At 37.2% G+C, this 26,820-nt stretch overlaps 1 protein-coding gene across 3 annotated transcripts in view; it reads left to right on the top strand.

Moving 5' to 3' along the window:
- ANKRD28 (ankyrin repeat domain 28) overlaps positions 1–20,220 on the top strand; it is a 120,167-nt gene extending 99,947 nt beyond the window's left edge. For all 3 annotated transcript variants that reach the window (XM_084222324.1, XM_084222323.1, XM_084222322.1), the window contains exons 15-28: positions 2,565–2,676; positions 3,320–3,346; positions 4,236–4,310; positions 5,302–5,503; positions 6,932–7,019; positions 7,412–7,529; positions 8,123–8,342; positions 9,358–9,445; positions 9,542–9,625; positions 10,142–10,287; positions 10,461–10,543; positions 10,682–10,764; positions 13,046–13,137; positions 18,262–20,220. In XM_084222324.1, coding sequence (XP_084078450.1) covers positions 2,565–2,676; positions 3,320–3,346; positions 4,236–4,310; positions 5,302–5,503; positions 6,932–7,019; positions 7,412–7,529; positions 8,123–8,342; positions 9,358–9,445; positions 9,542–9,625; positions 10,142–10,287; positions 10,461–10,543; positions 10,682–10,764; positions 13,046–13,137; positions 18,262–18,548 — 1,705 coding nt within the window. In that variant the 3' untranslated portion in view covers positions 18,549–20,220. The remainder of the gene's footprint in view (positions 1–2,564; positions 2,677–3,319; positions 3,347–4,235; positions 4,311–5,301; positions 5,504–6,931; positions 7,020–7,411; positions 7,530–8,122; positions 8,343–9,357; positions 9,446–9,541; positions 9,626–10,141; positions 10,288–10,460; positions 10,544–10,681; positions 10,765–13,045; positions 13,138–18,261) is intronic.
- The last annotated feature ends 6,600 nt before the right edge of the window (positions 20,221–26,820 follow it).

Here is a 26,820-nt window from a genome sequence, read left to right on the forward strand (position 1 = left end):
TGAATATATTCAGGAGACAAGAAGAGCATCACTTCTTGTGCACACACTCACTCACATGTGCAGGTCGTGGTGTGCAGCAGCACATTCCACATGCACACAGTGACACCTTTCCTGGAGAAGTGCTGCTTCATGCCAAATCATCCTTTTTTTTAACACAGCATCTTTTAAAGGGTGAGATAGCAATAAGAATGAAGTGGTGTATAACTTAGATTGGGTTTTGAAGGCTAAATGAAGGATACTTTTATGGCCATTAAATTTATATTTGAACAACGTGCCTTTTTTATGTAAAGCCAGATTTCAAAATTAAATTGTCTGCTGCTTTTTAGAAATAATTTCAATTCCTGCTGGAGCTTGCTGAGATAATTTTACTTTAATTGCCCTCTTACAAGTTGAGCTAGGATTAATTTTAGCTTCACAGTTGCTCTGAAAACCTCCAAACTATAATGGTTCTTCAGATGACATCGTTTTGCCATCTGTCTTACAAAAGGCACGAGCAGGAGTGACGATGACAATACTGCAGAGCTTTGGGAGGTAACTCAGAGCATGGTCTCTGGAGCCCATGGGCTGCTGCCCTTCTCCATTAACATTTGGGTCTCTGGAAGACATCCTGCAAAGCAGAATGGCCTGAGGGGAAACTTTATATTGATGCACCAAGATGAGTAGTAACAGCTGAAAAACCAGTACTGCTCAGCGCATTCAAAAAAGGAATGAAGTTAGAAATGATTACTGGAGTCAGAATATAAAGCCTGGGAAAAAACATGTCAGGAAACCATCTACATAAAATTCCAAAAATATTTAGGTGCAATTTTATGGTCTTTGTTCAGATCTTTAAAGACAGATTGTAGGGACAAGGATGTTTTAATTGAAAAATATTTTCCGGTTTATTCCTGTTTGAAAGTATTTCTTTGGTATCTTTAACAAATGCTTTTGATCTGGAACAAACACCACTAAGCCTCATTTTACCAAGACTAGAGAGAAAAGCATGAATTTCATAATTTCCTCTTAGAGGATAAAAAAAATGTTGCTTCTATGTATACTTTTGTAATGGAAAATAAATAAAATAAAGAATAAATATATGGGAAATGAATTTAATTTACCTGTGCTTTCAGAAAGTTTGATTAATATCCTCTTTAAGAGACCTGTTGAGGACAGGTAATTATGTGAAAGATGCAGGAGTAATCTCTCTCTTGGATGCAAAAAACCATTGAAAATAATTATCTGGTTTGCACTGGAAAGATTGTGTACTTGAGGATTTTTAGCAGACTTGGCTCCTCGCAGTGTATTTAGCGTATTGTAGAAATTTAGGTAGCCAAAGCCAGTGACATGTAACATTTATCAATCACCCCTGAATGCTAACACAAAATTACTGATCCAAATTAAAAAGAAAGTTAAATGACTGGACAAATAAAATGTAAGAACTGTAATTCTTACTTAATGAGACAAATTCATTTGTCTTTGGGTTTTCATAAATCTCATCTAATTTTAATTCAAACAAACACATGCAAGCACAGTTGTCATTAATGAAGTCTAGGCATTTACTTACTGGACAAATAAAACCTGAATTGATTGATTGAAAACATAGATATGTTTTTAAAAGCTTTACAAGTAGCTTTTTATTAGCTATACTGAACTAGTTTTAAAGTTGCTTATGTTAGCATCATATGTTACATATGTTATTCTTTAAAACTCAAAAAATTTTGCCATTTTCACTACATACTAAGTCCTTGCTTATGCTGGGAAAAAAATTATGGAAGTGAGAGTGCACCTCTGATAAGTATTTAGTGATCCCAGAGAGAAGAAGGGATGTTGGCCTGTTGTACACTTCAGAATAACGAATAGCTTCACCAGCAAGTTCAAAGTCATAATAATTACTTTGGAAAATATTGCTGAAATGATAGACAACATAAAAGTAGGAAACAGCAGGGTTATTGCTTGCAATAACTAGGGAGAGGGTGAGCTGACTTGAATCCCCCGTTTCCCATCCTCCTGGCTGAGTGTGGTTGAAACTGGGCTGATCGTATTCTGCCCTATAAATTTGTCTAGTGAAAGTAAGGAATGGTAAGATACATGTATGACAACAACTGATTATTTACTGTATAAACAAATTTTTAAAATTGTGAAATTGTGCCTGGTAGTGGAAGTGTGTGTGTGTGTTTTTCTTGTATGCTACAATGAAGATCTGCTTCCGTTCTTTGCATATAACATACAGAAGAAGGGATTAATGCAGAAATGCATAAAAAAAACTTTGATATTAGCAAAGGTAACTGCAGTTATGTTAGCTAGGAGGAAAATAGCCATGAAATACTAGTTTTAACCTAGTCAGATAACTCAGAAGATGCAGGATGTTTGCAGAGAAGGATTATTTCAAATTTTGAAGCTTTGTGATTGACCTTTATGTTTGATATAATGAGGTAGCTTTCTCTAGTCCTAGCCAATATTGTACATTAAATCAGTGTCCCTGTGTGCTGTATTCTATTTTCCAGTTGAATTGGAACAATTTGTCACTTAGCATTAAGTTGAAATTCAGCATTTAGATACATGGTTGCATATGTCAATTTGAATAGGTGCCTGGAATACTTGCTAAGAAATGATGCCAACCCTGGGATCCGAGACAAACAAGGATACAACGCAGTTCATTACTCAGCTGCTTACGGTCATCGCTTGTGTCTTGAACTGGTAAGAGAACAAATCCTGGATGAAAGGTGTCACTGCTGCTCCTGCAGGGTGGGCTGGAGAGCACAGGGGCTTCCTCCACCTTGGCTGTCAGCTGGGTCAATACTGGTCTTCAGCCTGTGTGCAGATAAATTTAAGTATTTGTTATTCCTAAAATAGAAGCAAGGTGAGGAGCTATGATGCTAGATACTGGCTTAAAAAGATGAAAAATTCTCAGATGGTGAGACAACTGGTTGAAGATGTGGGATATTAGTTTTGGTTTATGTCTTAATTTAAATTACACTTCTTTTTGTTTTGTTTTGTTTTGTTTTTTGCTGGTGGCTGAAATAAAATAACCACAAGTTATCCCACTGAGAACCTTTCAGAAATTTCATGAATGTCATTTGAAAGGAGCAAATTAAAATGTGGGGAAAACATTTCTGTAAAGAAAGGGTGGCTTATAAAATAGTTCATGCTGTTACAGTAACTAGTGGCCACAGAAGAGAATTTCAGATAATAAAGCCATAGTTAGTTTTTTGTTGCTCCCTTTGCAAAAATATGTGTGCTATTTGATATGCTGTCTTATACAACTTCAGTATTTTTATTAAAATTGCTTTTTTATATTTAAATGTATTCAAACATAAATTTTGGGTGTTTTTAATTACAGATTGCAAGTGAAACGCCTCTAGATGTTGTAAGTCTATTATTTCTCACTTTTTAAGTACTACTGTAGAGCAAAAGGGAACATGTAGTTTTAAAAATACTGCTTATTTTTTAGATTTATTCAACCATTTCTTCAATGCATGAATGTATTCTTTCATTTCAACTACAGTTTAGATTTAATTGGATTTTACAATTTTAAAATGGGAAATTATTTTTTAAGGTATGTAGTTTTTTTTACTTAAACAGTTGGTTGACCATGCTATACATGTGTGATAAAGAAAATGTAATTTGAATGTATTTGATGTTCTTCAAATATTTTGAATTTTTAATTCTACTAATGTACTTAATTAAATATGGTCTTGAAGAAGACCCAGAAGTAAAACTTCAGAACACATCTGAAAGTCACAAATAGAAATGTATATACATAGATATTTTAATGCTATAATGCTTTGCTTTTTTTGAGTCTATTTTTTCTCTCTGAGAAATGTTTTCCTGTTTTGAGAAATCCATCCTGCTGTCTGGCCTTTCATATTGTTTTCTGCTGACCTTTCACTTAATCAGAATGCTTACTTGACTGATGTTTGGGGGGTTTTTTCCCTACTGCTGTCGTCTCCTGTCCTTTTGTATTCATCGTTCATATTGCTACTTCAGAAAAAATACTAATTTTAATTTAGTTTCTTATTGAATTATTGCATTATTATGCAAAATTAAACTACTGGGGTTGGAAATGAATATAGAGATATTGCAGTGGATGCAGACTCAAAAAGGTTGACGATCAGGACATCTGTAATTCTATACTATTCTTCCTACTTTTTCTCCTTTATTTTTCAATCTGTATATATGGGAAACTGTAGCAAATATTGCTGAATGTTTTCAAAGGTGAGGGGGTTTTGCACTCACTGTGACTTTTTCTCTCTAAGCTGATGGAAACATCAGGTGCTGACATGCTGAATGACTCAGACAACAGGGCACCTATAAGTCCACTGCATTTAGCTGTAAGTTCTCTGTTCTTTAGTGATGACAGCTCATCTGGTAGCAAAGAGTTGTTACATAGGTTTATTCATTTGGGATTTTTTCAAAATAGGTTAATAAACAAAATGCAAACATATGTACTAATATTCCTGAGTGAGGTATACAGGATGATTTTTGCATGTCACTTGAAATTTGCTCCATGGAACAGCTTTCATGTGGAATCTTCTAATTAAAATCTGTGCTAATGAAACTTTTATAAGACTTGTTCTATAAGTAATTATGACTTTTTTAATCATTACATTGTTTTACTTTCTTAATTGTTTACTATGAAAAATGTTTGTCCTCAATACTTTAGGAAAGATTTACACAAGGAGTAGTGTAGGACAGTGATGAAATTCTGTCTATAAAAAAATATTCAAAATACAGAGTAACCAGCTTAATGTGTAGCTTTGATCTTTTCACTGAATTTAAAGCAATTGAAAAACCACTCTATACTTTCTGAAAATAGAGTTTCATGCAGTACATAAATATATATATATCTACAAAGTAAAAAAAAATCTTTGATAGTGGTAAATGAAAGCTATTTGCACTGCATTCTTATTACAGGTGGGTTTTTTTTAATATTTTATGTAAAAAGCCAAAAGAAATTACTTAAATTTGCTTATGTTCCTCACTTGAAATAATCTGAGGATGATGTAACTACAACATAAAGCGATGAAACATTGTGCAGTAGTCAAAATACTGTTTTTATGCAGATTGAGGACAGATGATTTTCTGGGAGTAGTTGCAGTTGCTGACTGAAGGATAAAATAGGAAAAAACCACCAACCTTCTTGCTGAAATTGTGGGGTTTTTAAATTAGTTGTAACTGTTGTAGCTATTTATGTGCTGCATCAGTTGCTCTTCTGCACGCTAAAGTAAAGATAGATTATTTACAGTTTCATTTATGTAGTTCTGGCAAGAAAGGGAAAAATGTTAAGGATGGGAAAACTGAAGAATTTTCTTATTCTTGTAGGCCTATCATGGCCACCATCAAGCTCTGGAAGTGCTGGTACAGTCACTGCTGGACCTTGATGTGAGGAATAACAATGGAAGGACACCACTGGATCTTGCTGCCTTTAAGGGACACGTGGAATGTGTAGATGTGCTCATTAATCAGGGAGCATCAATCTTGGTGAAAGATTATGTTGTAAAGAGGACCCCAATTCATGCTGCAGGTATGTGCTAGTTACTAGCCTCTAAAATTTTGGCTTTTGAAGAGTATAATCTGTTTAGAAGTCTCTGTCATTAATGTTCTAAGAAATAGTATTTAGGAACAGAGGATGACTTTTAAGGTATATGGTGTGCTGAGAAGCATGTAGCAAGAGAGTTGCAGGCAGGAACCAGGATTAATGCAATAAACCAGTGGAGTCCAAGAGTGCTGTTCCACACTTTCCTCTGGAAGGGTGCATTGTCCTTGTCCATTCAACTGGCTGTGCTGACAGGTGCAGTGACACGTCCCTGCTTCTCTCCTCGTCTTTCACGCAGCCCAAACTGCAGGCCCAAATTTAGAAAGGCAAATTGCATTGCCTGTCTTGGCAGTAAAATGCTTCTAAAAATGACTGGAGTCTTGGAGAATTTTGGCAGTTTGAGAAGAGACATGAAAACTTACTTTGATTTTTTTCCAAGGATTTAAATGACTCCTGAGCATTTTCAAAAAAACAGCAATCCTTTGCAGTGTTTTCTTGCTGACTTTCCAAGAAAACATCTCTAGGCCTGCCTTTCTCTGAGTCTAGAATCCACACTAGAGTCTTTTTTTCCCTCGCATTAAAAATAGGCTTATTAAATTTGACATTTATAGTAATGGTGTTACAGAAGTGTTGCAGTTAAAAAGAGCATTATGTACAAAACATCATCATTCTAACCACTTGATTTGTTGTCCATGAGCTGCATTCTTCTATTTGATTGAGCTTTCCTAACTTGTTAGCATGTCTGTCAGCTACAGAAACATGAATTGTCACTGTGCTTGTGTGAACTGAATACTGCAGCTGTAGGTCAGAAATAATTTCCCTTCCAAGAAGCAATCATTTATCTTTCATGAGTTGCATTTAAATGAGATTTCTCAATTTTCTGTTTGTTCATTTTCCTTTTTTTTAACTGCTTGGTTTATTACATCTATGCATTACATTTCCTTCCCCTTTCTAAATGTGATTTCCATTATTATTTTATAACTATGTGCACGCTACACTTGCTAACAAAATCTGACTATGATTTGCTAGGTATGTGTTTCCCAGTGCCATAAAACAAGCAAAAATTATGCTAATTGCTATATTTTAATGTTCCTTCTTGTGTGTGTTGTATAAGCATATATTCCAATTACTTTTAACATATGCAACCTCATTAATATATATATATAGATAGATACATAAAATCTGTTGGCAGTTGATAGTTGGAATCAGTTGTTTCTAACACAGTACAGTTGAGAATACCTGATTTCTGAAATTTGCTAGTATTCATATTTTAATTTTAGTTATATCAACGGTAAAATTGTACAGTGGGTTTTCAAGCTAATGGGCTTAAGTCTGAGCAGATAGGTTGCCATTCTGTTTGAGCTCTCTACTCAAAGGCAATTAATGTAAACCCCATATTTTTATAATGTCTTACAGCTACAAATGGTCATTCAGAATGTTTGCGGCTGTTGATAGGAAATGCAGAGCCACAGAATGCAGTGGACATTCAAGATGGAAATGGACAGTGAGTTTAAATGATGGACATTCTCTTCTACACAAGTTATTGCATTTTGTAAAAGAAAAAACCAAATACTTTACAGTAGTTATTTTTAACTTATTTTAAAAGGAAATTATTGCAATAAATATGAAGTTGAAAGTGAAAAATGTTCAGTTGGGAGAAATGTGTCTTACTGCCCAGATGATGAGAAAATGGATTCTAGTTACTTAATCAGGACTTCTGAACTGGGGCATGTTACTTTATATTCTCAAATCTAAAAAGCAAATGAGTGGAAGGTCATTGATGATGTAAATCTTAGCAGTGTTGAGTGGAAGGATAGCAGTTGTTGTGCTTGAGATCAGTGCTAGTCTGTTAAATTTCCAAGTGTAAATTTTCACTTTATTTCTGTCTCTCCTTAGGACTCCTCTGATGTTGTCAGTTCTCAATGGGCACACAGACTGTGTTTATTCACTCCTTAACAAAGGAGCAAATGTAGATGCCAAAGATAAGTGGGGCAGGACAGCATTACATAGAGGGGTAAGAAAACATTCCCTTTTTTTCATTTCCAGTTTCCTGCATGCTAATTTCAAATAAAGACTTAATATGTAGTGTTAAATAATGTCTCATTATTCTCATCTTGCCATTTTAATTTTTAATTGTATTTTTAGTTGCATTCAAAAGGTGCATTCTGCCTGTTAACTATCTACCTTCAGAATTTCTTTGGGCTTCTAGAACCTGCTAATCTTGCTGTAAAGTGTTGACTGGAGAGGTCCTAGAGTACAGTTTTTGTGGGGGAGAAGGTAGTGTTAATGGAAGAAAAGCATGATACGTGCCACATGCCAAATATTTTGTTTATAGTGTCTGCCAGATAAGACAATTGAATGAGCCCAAGAGATTAGTAGTTCATTCAGTGTTATTCCAAGAAAATATTCTGACATAAGTTTATAATACATTGCTATTTTCCCAACAGAATGTCTGGTTTTAGGAATAGAAATAGCAACTTATTGTGCTTATTTTGTTATGCCTTAAAAATGCAAGAATTTGCCTGAGGTTTACTTGCTTGAGTTCTACACCTTGGCTTACACACATGAATATTTTCAAACTGGCCCTTTCCTGTCTCTCTCTCCCAGGCAGTTACTGGGCATGAGGAATGTGTGGAAGCGTTGCTCCAACATGGTGCTAAGTCCCTGCTACGGGACTGTCGGGGGCGGACCCCCATCCACTTGTCAGCGGCGTGCGGCCACATCGGGGTCCTGGGGGCTCTGCTGCAGTCCGCTGCTGCTGGGGATGCAGCACCTGCAATGGCAGACAATCACGGCTACACATCGCTGCACTGGGCCTGCTATAATGGTAAAATGCATCGAAATACTGCTCTGAATCCATTTGGTGATATTGGGGTAGAAGTATGAATAACTTAACATTCATACAAATGCAACAAATAAAGTGCATCCTCTTTTGGTTCCTTTCAGTGAATGAGAGAAAATGGCAGACATGGTATCTTGTAGAGGAGTGTGTTAACAACTAATACATAAGAGATGTTTACTTTTGTCCTGCATTTTTGTCATACACTATCTTAGTTTTATGGGTCAAGGAGTCTTTAAAGAAATTCAGCATAATACTTTTGAATAGAAATGTGTCACACACATCCCAAAAAATAACTTTCATAAGGAGGAATGGTTTCAGATTAAATCTATATTAAACTTGTTTCATATCAACTATGGTAGGCATAAGAATCTCAAGTATGTAAAAGTGCTTCAATAAGAATTATTTTTGTCTTCACTGATGCTTTTCCTGGATTTGAGAGTGAGGGAGACCTTAAAATGTAGAAAAATCATTCAGCTCCTTTGCTAAAGATTTTGTTCTGTGCATTCATTTAGAACTTAGTAGAGGTTGTTTTTTATTTCATCTCTGAATGATGATAGAGAAAAATCAAGAAGTAAGAGATTAAACCTTAACTTCACCAATTATTATTAAGTGAATAACTACTGAGCTGATGTGGCTGAGTGCTAAATGCAAAACAGAAGTGGAGTTTTTCATGGAGACAAAGTGATGAATGTACAGAAGAATTTGCAATGCAGAGGTGTAAATAATTCAATTAGGTGTTCTGAATATTCTTCAGACAGCATGAGGTACCTTATAAATTTCATAAAGTTTACAGTATTACATGTCAGTTTGATTTTCAGGATTCTAAGAATGTATTGGTTCCTGAATGTTGAATATTCAGCCCTGTTGAATATAACCAGTCTTTCTTTGAAATTTTCAAATACAATACTGCTTAATCTAATTTAGATACATATTTTTCATTGCAAGCCGTAGTTAGACCTTTTCGCTTCTTTTCAATACCTAACTCTTATATTTGCTTTAGGTCACGACAGTTGTGTAGAGCTGCTCCTGGAACAGGAAGTTTTTCAGAAAATGGAAGGAAATTCTTTCAGTCCCTTGCATTGTGCTGTGTAAGGAAGTACAAAATTATTCTTCATAAATTTCATTGCTGTATTTAACAAAAGATTTATCATTCTGTAAATAACAGTCTGTTTAATTCATTATAGGATAAATGACAATGAAGGTGCTGCAGAAATGTTAATTGATACACTAGGTGGTGGTATTGTAAATTCAACAGATTCAAAAGGAAGGTAAGAGGGCAAATGCAGAAGGAATGTCTGTAATGTCATACAGTGGCTGTGCTAAATTCTTCAGTCATTTGGGGGGTTTGTATTTGCTACTTAACATTAATTCCTCATTTTTCCCCGTTTTATTCTTTGAAGGTTTTTGTTTTATTCTGTGCTAGAAATAAATTTTATATTTTTTAAATCCTCTTCTGATTCAGTAAACTTGAATCGACTTTTTATTATACAAGCAACTTAGAGCACATTTTAAATTTTTTCATTTTGTGGATAGAGCTTTATGCATCTTTTATTTTTTCTGAATCAAATTGTATCTCTGTTATAAACTGTGTGGGTGGCATTAGTTGAACCTAGAAAGGGACTTTACAAAGGCAGCAGTCACAACTCCAGCAATACTCCAGCAAAGGATCAATGGGAGAGACTGCAGAGTCTTTTTTATTTGTAGGATCAGAGGCAGGGATGCCCCTTTGCATACAGTAGAAAGCATGGCTGAACGTGGCCATATTGTCTTTTGATCTGTTGTAGAACACCTCTGCATGCAGCAGCTTTTACAGATCACGTTGAGTGTCTACAGCTTCTGCTTGGTCACAGTGCTCAAGTAAATGCTGTAGATTCTTCTGGGAAAACACCTTTAATGATGGCTGCAGAAAATGGACAGACGAATACAGTTGGTAAAGAGAAAGCTTTATGTATTTCTGCTCTTAGCTCTGTTAATCTTACTGTGGGTGAAGTAGCCTTACAGTTAATGTTCTTGTGAATATATTTTGCCAAAATTCTGTTTTCATTTTGCTGCTTGGATTTTAAGGAATATGCTTTTAGTTAATAAAAGTTTTTATTTCCCCAGAGGTGCTGGTTAGCAGTGCTAAGGCTGATCTGACTTTGCAAGACAATTCTAAGAACACAGCACTTCATTTGGCATGCAGCAAGGTGTGTGCACGGTCTGACTTATCAGTGCTGAGCTTTGTGTTATCAAGCACTGTTTGAAAGTATTGTTACTTTGAGAAAACACTCAAAGCAATTTGTGAAGAATATTTGTTATGTGACAGATGTTTGTTCTGTGTTAAGGGTCATGAAACTAGTGCCTTGTTAATCCTGGAGAAGATTACGGATAGAAACCTCATCAACGCCACCAACGCAGCCTTGCAAACGTACGTATCAGCAGGGAGGGTGTTTGAAAGATGGGTTCTTGGTGTGTATCTTGCTCATAAAGAGGAATATTTTTCAGATTTTTTTTTCAAACTCATTGAATTTAAACTGTTTGTAGGTACCAAGAGTTGAACCAATTTGGAATCGAAAGGGTGTTTTGCTCATACTTACAGCTCTGGATGTTTTTTTTTCCTTGTGGGTGAATAGGATGATAAATAAAACCTACATTATTGTGATTCATTTGTGGAGTTACTGCAATCCACTGAGATTACCTGCAAAACTGAGATTTTTCTATTTTAAAAATTATCCAGTTTTGCAATTAAAAATCACTTCATTTAACAGCTTGAGGCAAACTAAGACTTGGTCTTCAAAGATAGCTACTTTAAAAAAAATAACTGCCTGAAGTGTGCTTTTATTCTTCAGCATGCTTTCTGTTTCATGTTTCAAGGGTGAGACATTATTGTCTATTAAATATCATGGAGAATGCACTCTTCTTAAACCTTCCTGAAGATGGTCTCTCAAATAGATTAAACCTATTTGGTTAGCCTAAATCACAAGGAAACCTTAGAAATGTGTGGTATGTCATACCAATCAAGATGGGCTACTAAAATGACTCTTCTGCATTTTTTTCCTTTTGGAGAATGGGTTTGTGTTCAGGGAATACTTGGCACACAATGTGTAGCTGAGTTATGCACATGAATTATTAGACTGCTTCAGTAATGGTATCACAGACCATTTAGGAAAGAAAAAAAAGCCAAAAAAACACCAAAAAAACACCTTACACTGGAACTTGTAAGCAGCTCACATATTCTGGCCTTACATCCCTTCTGGAATCTTGCCATATTCAAGCCCATACAGTGATTCCAAGTATTCCCTGAGACCTGCTTGAATTAAGGAGTTAAGATAGTAAGAATTCTTCCTTTGCTTTTGCTGCTCACCATGGTGCACCTCAGGCAGCATGAAATAACCAGAAAGTAGGAAAGGATTGATTGCCTCATTACTGGCTTAAACAAGGACGTCTTGGGAGAAGGAAAAGCAAAGAGGAGATAGGAACAGATGTGGGAAAGTATGCTACCACAGGCTCATGTAATTCCACCCACATGCCTTGGCTCAAATAGTTTGATCAAGAGATGTCATGGGATAAAATAGGTACACATTTGCACCTCTATAAAGTGTTTTATATAAATTGCAAGGTTTTAACAGTTGTTTAAATAATACTGCTTTAGCAAATGTTTAATAATTAAATTGACTTTCTGAACAGCTTAAACAAAGTCCTTCTTTGTGGCAAGATAAATATTAAAATTGTTGGTCTCTACATTAAAATTATTTTAATTACAGTACATTTTTCAGTATATCTGTGGGGTGTGGTAATTCTTACATTTTTAATATTTTAATGTAAGCACCATAGATAGAGCTGCTCCTGTTTGTATCTTTTGCATTTCTGATATATAAGTAAGGCATTTGTTTCCAGCTTATAGTTAATTCAAATAACTTCAGGAATCTTAGAATGAATGAAGAGCAATATAAAGCAGAAGGGAAGCAAGCTGATAATTCTGTTTCCTGCTGAGTGATAGTAAGGTTTTACTTAAGCCAATGGGAACCAATTTTGAAAAACTGTTGCATTTGAAAAAGATATAATTAGAATATTTGAGATAAAGCTACACTTTCCTTTATAGAGCAAGTCAACACAAAATTAATTTATGGTTAGTAGTTTGAGGTTTTGAAAAGTAGTCTGCTTTTCTTGCTTCATGCATTATATTGTGAAATATTTTTTCATCTCTAATCACAATGGAATAGAATGGTTTGTAGAAGGCAGATTGATGAAGTGTTTCTGCATCTCTTATGGGTATTTACATGTAGCAGCAAAGGGCTGCCATTCTGCTGTTAGAGCTCCAGTGAGTGATGGCAGTGATATGCAGCTACTCTCACATGTGACAGTATCTGTTACAGCAGTTGAGGGGGGCATTTATCTGCAGTAGGGTGCCAAGTGTTTCTGACTTTTTAACATGATAAAGTCCACATGCAGGCACATCTTTACTAGCAGCTGCTTCCTCCCTGTGTGCTGCCATGGAAAGAAGAAAGCTCACAATTGGTATTTTAGAGTTTGTTTGCAATAAGAAAAGAGATTTGCTGAGTTTCCCACCTTAGTTATTACATCTGCAATGTTTGTATAATGTGTAAATAACGTAGAAGTATAAGTATTACATTTCACTAGATGCAAGCTACCTATCTTACTTCATGACTTGTTCTAAGGTTTATATATGAGTTTGCTTGTCTTCACAGACCTCTGCATGTTGCTGCTCGAAATGGACTAACGGTTGTAGTTCAAGAGCTTTTAGGGAAGGGAGCAAGTGTACTTGCTGTAGATGAAAATGGTAAGAAAAATCTAACTTTGTTTTCCTGTAAGGAACTGTGGTTCTAAACTCAACTCCCTGAAAAGCCAGTAACTCTGGAAACTCCAGATGAGCCTTGCAGTAGGTTGCCCTCACAGAAAAGAATGTGTTGGTGGTGGATCATTTTAGCAAAGCAGCAGAAGTAGGGAGAGTGAAAACTTCCAGAACGATTCAGGTCACAGCACAGAAAAGTTTGGCTTGCATTTGTAGTTTTATGATGCACTATAAAAGTAGTTTTATGATGCACCTATAAATGCACTAGCTTTGGCATACCAAAAATGGTCAGAAAAACATAATGCTCAAAGTAAAATATAACTTTCAGCTGTTAAGCTGGATTGAATTGCTATTCGTTTTGTCACTGTAGGTATATTGGTGTTAGCTTTTAAAAGCTAGTATGATTTACAGCTCACAGTTACTGCTCTCAAGCTTCTGGCTCTTCAGAGTTTTTTGGCACTTAGAAGTAAGAAGTAACTGCTTTATCACAAGAATATATGCTGCATGTTGTAAAACAAAAGAAAATTAGATTTACTGACTGATTCATATATTTTCACATAAGATGTCTCTGGTCCTCTAAAGCTGTGCTTTTAAAAGCATAAGAAAGCAGTAGCTGGGATTTGGGGAGGGGTGAGGCAGTAGATTGTTTGCTTTTTGACTTTGTTTGGGTTTGTTTGTTATTTTTTATTCCAAAAGCGATGTGTCTAATAGTTCTAATTATATTTCCAGTTTGGAAAGTTTTTCCTCTTTTAATTTTCACTGTGACTTTCTCTGTGTTTCTCAAATTACACTGCTTGAAGTGACATGGGTGACTTAAAGATCATTCCTTGCCTAAAATAGGGCGCAAGAGTAAGCGCTAAAAGAAACTCCCTCAAATTAAAAGGCTGAATTTTTTTAAAAAAATTTTTTTTTACTTTGCTTCTCACCTCATGTATGCTGACCAGAGAAATTTGCATTTTTGTGGGCTTCTCATATACAGTCAGTTAGGATGGATCTTCTCATATACAGTCCCTTGTTAGGATGGATCTTTGACATAACAGAAGGAAAAAATATTTGTATCAAAGTACCATGGCAGCCTGGGGATCTAAAAGTCTTCTTTTTAATTCTGCTCACATTTTAAATTTTAACGTAAGTCTGAGTGCTATCTAATATTTTTCCTCACTGTAGTTCTTTCTAATAGCAATTGCTTTGTTTATAAAATTTTAAGCAACCTTGAGACTATATCAAGCAGCCTTAATGGATTCTTTTTCTAACTGAAGAAATAGGCAGTAGTGGAATATTTTGGATCACAACACTGACATTCTCTTACTTCAGCATAGTCCAGAAAAGTTCAGTGATCTGCCAAACAAGATTGGCATTTCATACAGAATTAGATGATATGGGAGTTTAATTTTAGTTTTAGAATGTTTTAGTGTTTTACATGGAACTGTCTTGATATATGGAACCAGCAGAGCCTCAGCTGTTATAGACTGATGATCCACTTTTTGTCTTTGAATTTGTCCTTTCTGTAAAAACTACATTGACTTTTTCAAGCAGTCTCTATTTGTATCTATAGCTGTATAAATTGAGGCCTCTGCTGCTATAGCTGAGTGTTATTGAAAAACATGAGCTTTGAAAAAAACCAGCATCACTCCAGTTACCTGCATTTCAGTTTATAAGATTTTTAAAGCTCTGATTTTGAAGTCACACTGTTTTTTTCATGTAGCATCTCTTAAAATGATGAGATCATTTTTGTTTAAGATCTAATGTCAGTAGAAAAAAATCTAATCCTCTTGGTTCTTAATAGATTAAATGCCACTGAAACAGAAAATTAACTTTCCAGTATACTTCCCCAAAGTGGTTGTGTTAAGGGTTCATTCTCAGCTCTGTATCAGTTCTTATTCAAATTTTTTTTTCCCATTTTTCTGCACCAGTCATGATGAAACTGCCATCACCTTCATTTACAAAAATTCTGTTGAATTTGACATTATTAATGCAAATTTGCCCATCTTAAAAGAAATTATTGGCTTTTACTTTCATTTGATACCATATGAAGTTTTTTATTTTGTCACTCAACCAACATTTCAGGAGCAGTTTCTTTGTTGTTTTGTAGTGGATTTTTTTCCTGAGTATTTAACTTGTATTTTAGTTTATATTGGAGATGTCCAGTTTTCTGGAAGGAATTTTTCTGCAAGTAGTTATGACTTCTGCCTCAGACTCTCTTCTCTTTCCCAGTGTTAATACCTCATTCAGTGGATATTGAGAACTCTCATTGCACTGACCTCATCACTAACCCTCTGATTTTCCTCTGGATGCCTTCCTGGCAACTTTCAAGCTCCAGGGGAGGGAGCAGCTCTACATTTGGGCAGGAGGAGCTTCAGCCTTAAATCAGTGTCCATCATGCAGACCCTTGATTTTTGTTGTGCAAGGATGCTGCCTCAACTCACTCTACTTCTATTGCCCCATCTACCGATGAAGATAGTAAATATTTTGTTGTTGTTGTTCTGTGAAGGCTTACACAGGTACAAGTGCAGATTATGAGGACCATTACAACTCAGGAGAGCTGAGTTAAGAGTCAGTGGAGTCAGTTCATTTACCGACATCATCTTCAAAGGAAATATAAAGTATTTATATCTGCTGTTTCCCTGGCTTATGAATTATCACTCTGCAGTTAAGTGACATAAAATACAATTTGTTCTTATAAATTTGAATTTGATATAGTGGAGTTAATATAAGTTAATGTGGTAGAGGACACAGATGTCAGTCTTCTGTGGTGTAAGCAGTTACTTCATCTTGCTATGTCTAAAGCAGAAATAACACTGAGGTATTTCATTCCTGCTTAAGAAAGCCAGGAGCTCGAGACCTATAACTGTGTATTAATTATAAACACAGTTTTTAGAGACCAGAGAACTTTTAACAGAAGCAAGTGTTTTCTTTAATCCTTACATTGACCTTTTTACAATGAACTGGGATGCACTGCTCCAGAAGGAACATGAGTGTTCAAGACCCTAGAAGTCTTTAAAAGGGGGGGGAGGGGGGAAGGGGTCAAACAAACAAATAAAACCCTTAAAATAGCAGATGACTGCTCGTTTTTCTTCTTTGAACTTTTATCAAGTCGCATTAGTGAAAGGAATGGTGTTGAATATGACCAACTTTAATAAACTTACTTTGTGTGTCATCTTACCTTCATACAACCTCCAGCAACTGTAGATATTAAATGGTGTGCATCTGAGTATCAGTTCTGAGCCTTCTGTTCTGCCTTACATGCCTGAAATGCAGTCATGATCCAGGTGTGGCGAGCCCTGGCCCTTGCTTCTGAATCCTCTCAAAATGTATCTCTTCTGCAGACTGTCACTGTTAACTCTGAGCTGTTTAAGTGCTGTGGTACCTTACTAACAATGAAAACATCCGCTGCGCTGCACTTCTGTACGGCCCTATCGCATGGTCAGCTGGTGCGTTCTGTGCTTGACTTCTCTGTGTTTCCTTGGATTGTGTGCTCCTTTGGGCAGGGACTCTTGTCTTGCTCTGTTCAAAGCATCAAGCACAAGGTCTGTCCTGAGTGAAAAATAGTTCAACTGAAAGACTGTCCCCTGCTTGCTGTTTTCTTAATTTCTAGCTACAGTTATTTTCCATAATGTCCTTACTGGTTTAATACCTATGTGCAGTTGTACAATACAGTAACTGCTCCTGAGCTCTATTCTAAAACTTGATCTGGACCTACTCCTAAAATAAAGATGATTCCTTTGAAGTAGTTGAAACACTTGCTGGTAGAATGAGCATTGCCTTGTTTTCCCTGCCTTCCTAAAGTCTGGATAGAAGTCTATCATGCACTTTGTGTTAAAGCCATCTATTATTTAAAAGTACTTGTGTGCTTTTTACTTGGATGTTGTACACCTTGAACTTGTGGACCACGAGGTAGTGCAGGACTTCAGACTCCCAAATGTACCTGAATATGAGTCTTCCTGTTGAGCTCATTGTGGCATTTCTGTCCCACACAGTGAGAGATGCTGCAGGGTGGAGCCAGGGAGGGGAAATTGTCCTGCTCTTGGCATCAGAATTAGCTGTGATCTGTGGTGGTACTTTGGAGACTGCCCTGCTTTTAGAGCTGCCAGTGGCACCACCAAGGACATTCCCTTGGTGCTGTAGATGCACCAAGACCTGTGCCAGAACTCACCCTCAGGTGCCATCCAAATGGCTGAGCCTGAGACAGGAGCAGTACATGGATCTCTGCTGAGGAGAATCTGAAGCATTTTTCTTGACATTGAAAGAATAGAGGCAAGTACACAGAGATGGGGAAGCGGCAGAAGGAACAATGGTGGAGGATTATTAGAGCCACAGAAACCCAGAAGAGATGTCACAGCTACATGACCTGACTGCAAATCATTCCACAGCCCGAGACCTCCTGCCTTTGGGGGTTGTCACAGCAGCAATGCCTGGCAGAAGTTTGGTTGGACCAGTTTGGCAACCAAGTGGTCTCCCTGCAAGTTCTAGCCTGCTAACCCAGCTGGCATTTACTCAAACTTCTCTGGATTTCTTAATTGATACCATGCAAATAGAAATCAGGCATTGGCTTTATAATTTATATTATTGAATATTGTAATGAAGTATATCACACTATTGTAATGAAGTAATTACACTCTGCCTTTTCAATTGACTGGCCTTGATCCTTTAGCCAGCTTGTTACTGAGATAGCACAGTGTTGTTGAAGTACCTGTCTGTGATGAACAGCTGTGGTGGAGATTCTGGACGAAGAAACATTTGAGCCGTAGTTTGTGCAGTAGCTTTTTAGTGAATGCTGTCACCTATCCCTGCTGGCTGCTTTTAGTTGTCTCTTCTCAGCCAGGTGACTTCCTCACCATTTTCAGATCTGGGCTTTTCTCACTGGCCTAGAGTGTTTGGCTCTGCTTAACAAAGCAATTACATCTTTTTTGCAAAGCCCACTAATTTCAAGATTGTAATGAGAAGTTTAAAAATACTAATTGATAATGCATTTATTTCATTTTTTTTGTTTTTTAAACAGTGCGGAGCTAAGCAATGTAAAACGCTTTTACAGCTGAAAGATTGTATGAACTTGGAGAAATTTGTCCTTTGTGTTTATTTTAAACGAAGGTTTTGTTTTCTCTCGATCTGTAGGTTACACGCCGGCTTTGGCCTGCGCGCCCAACAAGGACGTGGCCGATTGCCTGGCTCTCATCCTGGCCACCATGATGCCTGTTTCATCGAGCAGCACATTGCCCTCCCTCACCTTCAATGCCATTAATCATTACACCAACACCTCAAAAACTGTCACCTTCGATTCCTTGCCAATCATGAGGAGTGACCACAGCTCCTACTGTACTTTCAACAACATTGGCAGGGAAGGTGGCTACCCCTACACAGAAGATGATGAGCTCAATGACTCAGATTCTGAGACCTATTAGGAGATACTTTTTGTAGGGCTGAGTGAACCCTCACGCTGGAAGGTCAGACTCGTCTTATCAGAAAGCTGTTGCTGTTTGAATACAGAAGGAGGACACACCTTTGAGAAGATGTTTTTTATTGTGGTTACATATAAAAAAAAATCTGTGAGACTCTAGGAAGATTTTTAAGAGCATATTTTGCAGAAGAAGCATAAATTCTTGAATAAGTACTTTGAATCCATGACAAAAAAAATAAAGAATGTCAAAACTGTTTTATTTAACTGTATTCTACCATTCTGTTTCTGGTGCCGGGAGTAATTCCTGCAGACTGGGCACCCAACTTGGTGTAAATGAACAAGACAAAGGATGCTAGATTCAGATGCTCTCAATAAACCTAAAACCATTTTGAAGGCAATAAATGAGTTTGGTACAGTAGGCATTGTTTGTGCTGCAAATTGCCAAAGGACCAAATAACTTAAAGATTTTTTTAATTAAATGCGTTTTTGTGAAAACTGGAATAGGTTATTTGAGAAGTTATTTCAACCAAACCTTAATTACTTCTGGAAAAGAAGCTTAGATTTGGGTTTAAATGTTGAATTTTATTTTTTTTTAATCATCTGAAAGCCTTCCGACACTACTAAATGTACCATAAAAGAAAGCAGACGTGCTTTTAAGTTTTATTTTCTTTTTCTTTTAGGTGAAATGAAAATGATCTGTCATACTTTTATAATACTAAAATTAAACCAGCTAACAAGGTGAAGTCAGGGTGAAAAATGTACAGTGTAATAAGGGAAGGAGGGGGTGGGAGATGTGGGAGGGAAGAAGTAATTGTTGCACAGTTACAGATTTGTTTTTTTTAACTTTTGGGTTTTGGATGGAATTTTCTTAATTTAAAAATACATTAATAACTTGCAAACTATAAAACTGCATAAAAAATTGAAATGTCTTGATAACCCTGTTGTGACTGAGAGTTCTTTTCAGTAATTTATCTACTTCCTTACATCATAAAATTGTATGTAAGATTAAAATTGTATATCCCTCTCACTTTTTTTTTTAATCCCAGATTAACGGGGGGGAGGGAGGAGGGGAGGTGAATTTAAAAGTATATTTCCCTATTAGAAAAAAAAGTACAGTGTCTGGTCTGTGGGAAGAGCTGTGTATCTTTGTTGTGCTCCATTTAGAAAATAAACAGCAGAAACAGGTCCCTGTAATGTAGTTCAGACTTGCCCCTTTTTTTTTTTATTTATAACAGACTACTGTGTTTTTTTTAATTGCCTGAAGAATGAAAAACTGACATAAGTAAGCTGAAGTTTTGTCTGTTAAATATGAACTTACTTTATTTGGCTCTGCTTTAACTATAACTGTTACTTTTCAAATGAATTTGTTTATGTACATGCAAGGAATCCTTGCGTGTCCTGGCAAAGTACAAATAAATTACTACAAACTGATTCCAATTTCATTTTTATCCTTTTTTTTGTATTGTGAAACTGGAAATCTTTGATATTGTAAATTAACTGCTGCTTTTCTGAACATAGTGTGGAAACATGGGACAATATTTTGATTATTTGATAATTTTGTGGGGTTTTTGAAGAATTAATGAGCATGTACATAGCAATAGTGACTGCTTGAATACTGTATTTACCTGCACTCTTTCAGTACTTCAAGATTCCTGTATATTTTACAGAGTATAATAAAACCCAAATGTGAGTTCTACTAATGAATAATTTATTTGTATGTACTAAGAATTAATGACAAAGTCTCTTGTCGAGCTGTTGGAGTTTACAAAATCTTCACGAAGGCTTTGCCAGCATTTTAATTCTAAAGTGAAGGTGAGCTACTTAAAGTAATTTTGAATATTACTTCTATTCCTTTAGGCTTCCTTATAAATACTGCTTTCTTAACCATTTGTGCCTGTGTTCATTGTTTATCTGTGAGCAGAGTTAGAGGACTTCAGGGAGGTGGTGATTTCTGTGCTCTCTTCCCTCTAAATCTCCCACGTGTGTGGCTCTGTGGCAGTGATGTTTGTGCCACGGGCAGCACTCACAAGATCCACGTGGGCCTGTCTTGGGATTCACTGCAACCGTTTGAATTCAAAGGCTGAAGCAACATGGACCCATTTTTTCCTCAAATGCTTGCGGGAAACCTGATGAGAATGCCAAGTGGTGTGGCACTTATTTAAAAGGTAACCAGCTGCATGTTTCTGTTTGTGAAACTGTCTGATGTTAATTCAAAAGCACTGTGAAAGGATGATATTAATAGGCCTTTATTATCTGTGCTGACCTCTGACTTGGAGATGACTTGGTATCTCTGTGTGGTGTCTGTAGCCATAGAGCACAAACTAGCACGGGACACTCCTGTCCTGCTGGAAAAATCGCAGTGCAGTAGCAGCTGGGTGACAGGAAAAGCTCAGATGGCATTGGTTTGTTGAAAAGTCAAAGATTTGAATATAGACTACAGATACATGCAGAAAACAGTGCTGTTGAATGTGTTTGTTTCCTTATGCCAATCAGAAATTGTGCCTTTCATTTTGCTGCCACTCACCCCTTGAAAAGTTTCTCACTGCATTAAGTTGCATTATTTTAACTTAGGTTTTGTGAACTTTTTTGAGCTAAGTATCTGTCTTTTCTAATTATGAATTCTTAAATCAACTTTGGAATTCATATTTACATGATTTGTGTATCTCATTTGTCTCATCATTGCAGTTTATTCAGTGAGCCTGTGCCTTGCAATTTGCATGTATTTCTTAAAAAAAAACCCCAAAACTCTATTACTACCTAGCAGTATGGGTAGGACAGTAATTGTGCCTTCTAAGTGATAATTAAGATTATGATTAGAATATGGTCGAATTCCAAAAATTGAACATGATTTCTTTAAAGACCATGCTGCTGTGTTCAGAGACCACTTCTTAATGAGACATCAAGTAACAGCAGGCTCCTTGTCTCTGAAAGACAAATAAGGATGATGGTGTCTCGTAGGGCTTTCAAAAAAATGTTCATACCTCAGTTGGAGGCCTGTTCCTTTCCAGAAAATTATGTTGGAACCTCCATTTTTCTAAAAGGAATCCTCCTGATTTTCTACAGATGAATATTGCACAGCTATTCTTACAGCCTTTAGCCAAACAATCAATTGGATTTTCATCAAGGGAGAGCAGCGAGCCTTGGCCGGACTACTGAAGCAATAGATTAGAATAAAAGAAACCCTTTATGTCCTGGGGAAGAAAAAAAATCAAATGGACTTAGGAACGAGGACAGCTGGCTCTGCTCAGCTTTCTGTGTGCTCTGACTTCTGGGATGTTTTATGGGTTTTCCGTTCTCAGGATAAATGTTCTGCAGGAGAAAATGCCAAGTCAGGATGAACCTCCTAGGCTGAGCGGTTACTTTTAGAGTGTCATGTTGCAGGATAAATGCTGGGTGCTGATAAGGTGAAGAATCAGTGTGTCTCTCCCTAAGAGTGACCCTTACGCGGAGGAGATTTTTCGTCTAATTCCATATAAAATCTCTGTGTCCTGCTTTGTATTTCCTCCTGTAAGTTTTTATTGCCTTCCCATGCTTAGGTGTCTCCAAAATAGTTGTATAAATATACGTGGAACAGTCAGAGCTTTTATTCTAGGCACTTTTTAAACTTTAATTGGTTGCAATTGTTGGGGGTTTTTTTCTGGTAATTTATTTTGTTTAAAATTCTGACTTGTTTATATTCTGGTTTTGGCTACCAGGCTAAAGAATTAACAAATGTTTGGTTGAAAAAGAAGTTAATATTTAAAAATTAATTCTTCACAGTTTTGCTCCTTTTAACATCTACACAAATGTTAAAAGGACCACTAAAGATCCCAAAGCTGTTATCTAAACTGCGGGGAAGATGACTAAAAAGGAGTATGAGATAATGTTTACAGATTCTCCAACCCAGTTAATTCTGATTTTGAGAACTGGCCTTCCTGTCTTGCCCAGATTGTACCCATTTAAACACAACAACTACAAGTTGTAGTAGCTGTAGTAACCCAGAATAACATGCTCTATTTATAGCTACTATATTAAAAAAAAAAAAAAGAGAATGTTCATTAAATGCAGTTGGCTGGGGATAACACAAGTATTTTGGTAACTTAGCTTCTCTTGGTTCTTGTTTGCAAAAAAAAAGAACTGCGGTGATCTTTCTGTTGTTGATGCTGCAATAACAGGGTGAGAGGATCAGTGTGTATAGAGATGGGAAGTGTCAGTGAATACTGCCAAAAGAACTGGCTAGCATGAGAGAAGTTTGTCACAATCAGGGAATATTCTTAACAGTGCTGGATGTCTGCAGGGAGCGAGCCCGTACTACTCAATTCCATGTTTGGATCAGTGAAGTTCACATCTTAAAAAACTGAAACCTAAATGAAAAGGGTAAATGTTTATGGAAACAGCAGTTCTGCAGAACTGGAGGTTATGCTCTGGCTCCATGTACCACAGGACAGGTGAGGAAGCTCCATGGGCTTCCCTGGCTACAGCTGCAGGAGCAGCAGGAGGATCTTCCTCATCTCCCACAGCTTTGCACTGGGCCTCTGCTGATGGTATGTATCCACAAAAGAAATGCCATCACACTTTTGGTTAAAAAGCATTGATTCCCCCTTGTAATTTCTGATAATTCAGCCCTGAGGGAATCAGGCTAACTAGGCTTTGGAGAAAAGGGTCTCTTTTAATCTCTTCATAACACAACTTCCATAGGTCTGAATTCAAACTTCGTAAAATTGATATTAACATCACGAAAAAGTATTTAAATTCTTAAAACTGGTCAAGCCAATTCATACAAATCCTTAAATCCAAGATTGATAGTTATTGCCTCTTTCAGTAATCTCAGTGATTTGTGATTATTTCCTTATAATCCTTTTTAATATGCTGTAGAAGCTTGCAAGAGTAGAATTCTGATTGGAATGGAAAACTTTTTTTTTTTTGTATATCAAAGTGTAACTGTGACTCTGAATCAAACAAGATAAGAATTTATAAAACATGGAATTCCAAACTTTACATACTGAAACCTGAGGTGATAATGCTCTTGGGAATGTGGTATGATCCTTGGGGTGATCATGTGCAGGGCTTGGAGTTGGGCTTCCATGATCTTAGTGGATTCTTTCCAGTCATATTCTAGAAATGAGAAGAGACACAGCACAGGCCTCTTTGTTAACTGATGCATTGGCTTTTTGCTTCTCCTGGAGTCCATCTCTCACTGCAATATCCATATGTTTTCAAATGTTAAGTGCAAAGGTATCATTGTGCATTAATTTTAATGATGAAACAACTGGCTATTCTTAAGAAACTATCCTGTTCTTGTATTTATGAGAATCTGTAAGCCTTATCACAAAATCCCTTCATTTTACTGTTTAACAGGAGAAGAAAATGCCTGGCTGGACATGGTGAATGTCACCCAGGCATTCTCACTCAGACCTACTGAGAGCAAAATGGTCTGAAATGGCAGTCTTGGAAAGAGCATTTTGTTCAGTTGTTCAGGCATTTAGAGCCCAGCAAGATCACAAGACTGTTTTGGTTTCCTTTCCCAGGGGAAGATTAGTTAGAAATGTGACTAAAATTTTCAAATCCTACAGCTCGTCTCACAACTGAACTTTCCTGACAGGGAAAGATGACTGTCCCTGCTTACAGGACTTGAGATTTCTTGCAGCTCTTTCCAACCTCGTATCCCAGTCTCTTTAGCACACTATTTGTCTTCAAATGAAGCAGTATTTAAATTATCTGTGCTTCCCTGGTGTGCTGTGTGTTATTTTACATTAGGATAAATTTAGCTCCCTCCATTCTAAGCTATGTTTTGGCAATTTTCAAGCTGAGGTTGGGAAAGAGATCTTGCAGTGTTCCCCCATGTAAATATAAACATAGTTGAATAACAGAGAACCTAAAGAGCCTTTCAAACTTGTCTTCATGTTGATGGTGTCACTAAATATTTAAAGAGGAAAAAAACACCTTACAATCTTTCTGTTTTTAATTAAAAATGCAATAGATGCAGCCAGAACTCTTGTTATTCAGGTTTGCAACAGAACAAAACAAAACCTGCTTTGAAGGCTTGTCAAAGGATAGACTTGCAAGGTTTCTTCTCTGTTCCTGGGATCTGACATAAGTGTGACATCTCAGGTAGTCACAGTAGTTAATAGATTAAATAGTTTTATAGCAAAATCTAGTGATTCATGTATCCTGTCATGTATTTCCTGTCCCTTGCAAAACTTTGTTACTCAAACTGTCTGCATAATTTTCTAAAAATCTTTAAAATCTTCCTAATCTATTAAAGTCATAATTAATTCAACCTTTCTAATCTCTTTTATCAAGAGTTTGTTTCATTTGTTGTGGCTCCCACTATTATCTCTGATTTCTGACCTGTGTTGCCCACACCTGCCCTCCCAGGGTAGGGAACAAGGAGAGCAAGTGACTCTCCCAAGTATTTTTATTGTTGTTGACTTTTTAAAACTCGATGGAGTGATAATTCAGTTCAGCCTGTGAATATTTGGGGTTTTCATTTCACTGGCTGAGATCTGCCTCAAGGAGCTTATGCCCAGTTGGGCCTTGTGAAGGCCTCTGATCTGAGCAGATTGTGTCACCTCAGCCTCTTCTGACGCCTCTTGATAGCTCAACTCCAAGGTTGTTTTCCAGCTGTTCCTTTGATCTGCTTTCTGGTGTTTTTCTTACAGTAAGGAAAGTATCCCAACATCCACCTAGAAAAATCACTGTGAATCCTGAAGTAGCAGATCCCTTATGAGGAACCTTCCAATCTCTCTGACTTGTTGTGCTGTTACTCCTACCCGGACAGAGAGTTTCTCTGGTTGTCATCCTTCCCAGGAGCAGTGTCCTTTAAAGACACCATACCCTGCTGTCTCAGAGAAGAAGTTTCTTTAGTGTCAATACAAATTCCCAATCCTGGTTTCACTTTGGTCCACAGACTGAGTGCTTTAGCGCTGCTCTCAATTTCAGCTCTGCTTCCTCTGGTTTGGTTTTGTTCCACTCTCAGACAGGAATGCTGGGATGGGATACATTACAGCGTGTAACTAATGAACATCAGCTTTGCTGAAGCTCCTCACACCTCCCCAGCATGTGGTAAGTAGTTTCACTCACAAGACTGCAGGCTTGTTTGGGAACAGAGCAGTGCTGGGATTGCTGCCCCAGCACACACTTGTGGAAGCCACCAATGTGTGGCAGTGTTGCAAGTTACTGCTGGTCACCCCGGGTCAGACAGACACATCTGCTGTTACTCAAGAATCAGGGTGGGAGGTGGCAGTAGATACTTCCTGGTATTCCATTGTGTCTAGTACTGCCTGTTCAACCTTTCCAGTGACTCTTTGCTGGAGGCAGCTGTTTTGGGTGAAGGGAACAAGGTATGAGAACACTCTCTGATACTGCCTGCTCTTCTCAGGGAGGAGACAGGAACGTGCCTCATGCAAACTCCAGTAGGGTTAGAAGGTCTTGTTCTAACAGTTTTACCATACCCAGGGTTAGAACAGCTCTTTGGGACACACTTTGCAAGTATTTCACAGATAAGTACCTCTTCTTTCCTTAAGCATAGCAAATATGTGTAATGCTATTTGTTTGTTTAGCCTGACTTACTGTGATAATGTCTGCTCTGGAACTAAATCCCAAGGAGTATTTTAGTGCATGAAGCTGGATGTTTTTCAGCCTCCAAAGTGGAGGGAGAGCTGAAATCTCCAGTTGTTCATTGTTCCATTCTTTCAGACTTGGTCGTGTGATACTAGAAGCAGCAGCACCAACAAGCACTGCAAATGCTTTTCTGTTCTACCCTGTACATCCTGGAATCGTGCAGCATTCAGCAAGAACATGGTATGGGTGCCAAAGAATTAATGATCTTTAATAACCCTGTGGTGGAATGGCCTACTTTTATAGCAGCAGGTTTAAGCCTAAGGAAATAAAGAAATTCCCCTCTCCATATTTCTGTCCAGTACATGCTGCAGGATAAACAAACCTGCTGTGCTGCTGTATCAGAGTGGTGTTCAACAAGGGCCTGACTCACAGGGATACAGACTGGAAAAGGAAGGTTTGATAGTGCCCAAGATCTTCCATAATTATACACTAATTCTGTGTAAATATCTAAGAAATTCCAAGCTAGAAATTCAGCAGTTTTTTGCTTGTTTTGCTTTCTGAAACCAGAAAGTGAGTTCATTTGAAGCAGGAGCTGACTGAGCACCTCTCAGGACTCATCCATGTAGCTGTGGTGGTTCCAGTTTGAACCAACTCAGACCACCAGAACAAAGAGAGACTCTGAGCTCTCCTGTCTCCTGTGCTCTGCTGCTCAGCCTGAGGAACAGAGCAGCTGG

This window comes from Fringilla coelebs (assembly GCF_963513975.1).
Source record: "Fringilla coelebs genome assembly, chromosome: 1".
NCBI classification, from domain to species: domain Eukaryota; kingdom Metazoa; phylum Chordata; class Aves; order Passeriformes; family Fringillidae; genus Fringilla; species Fringilla coelebs.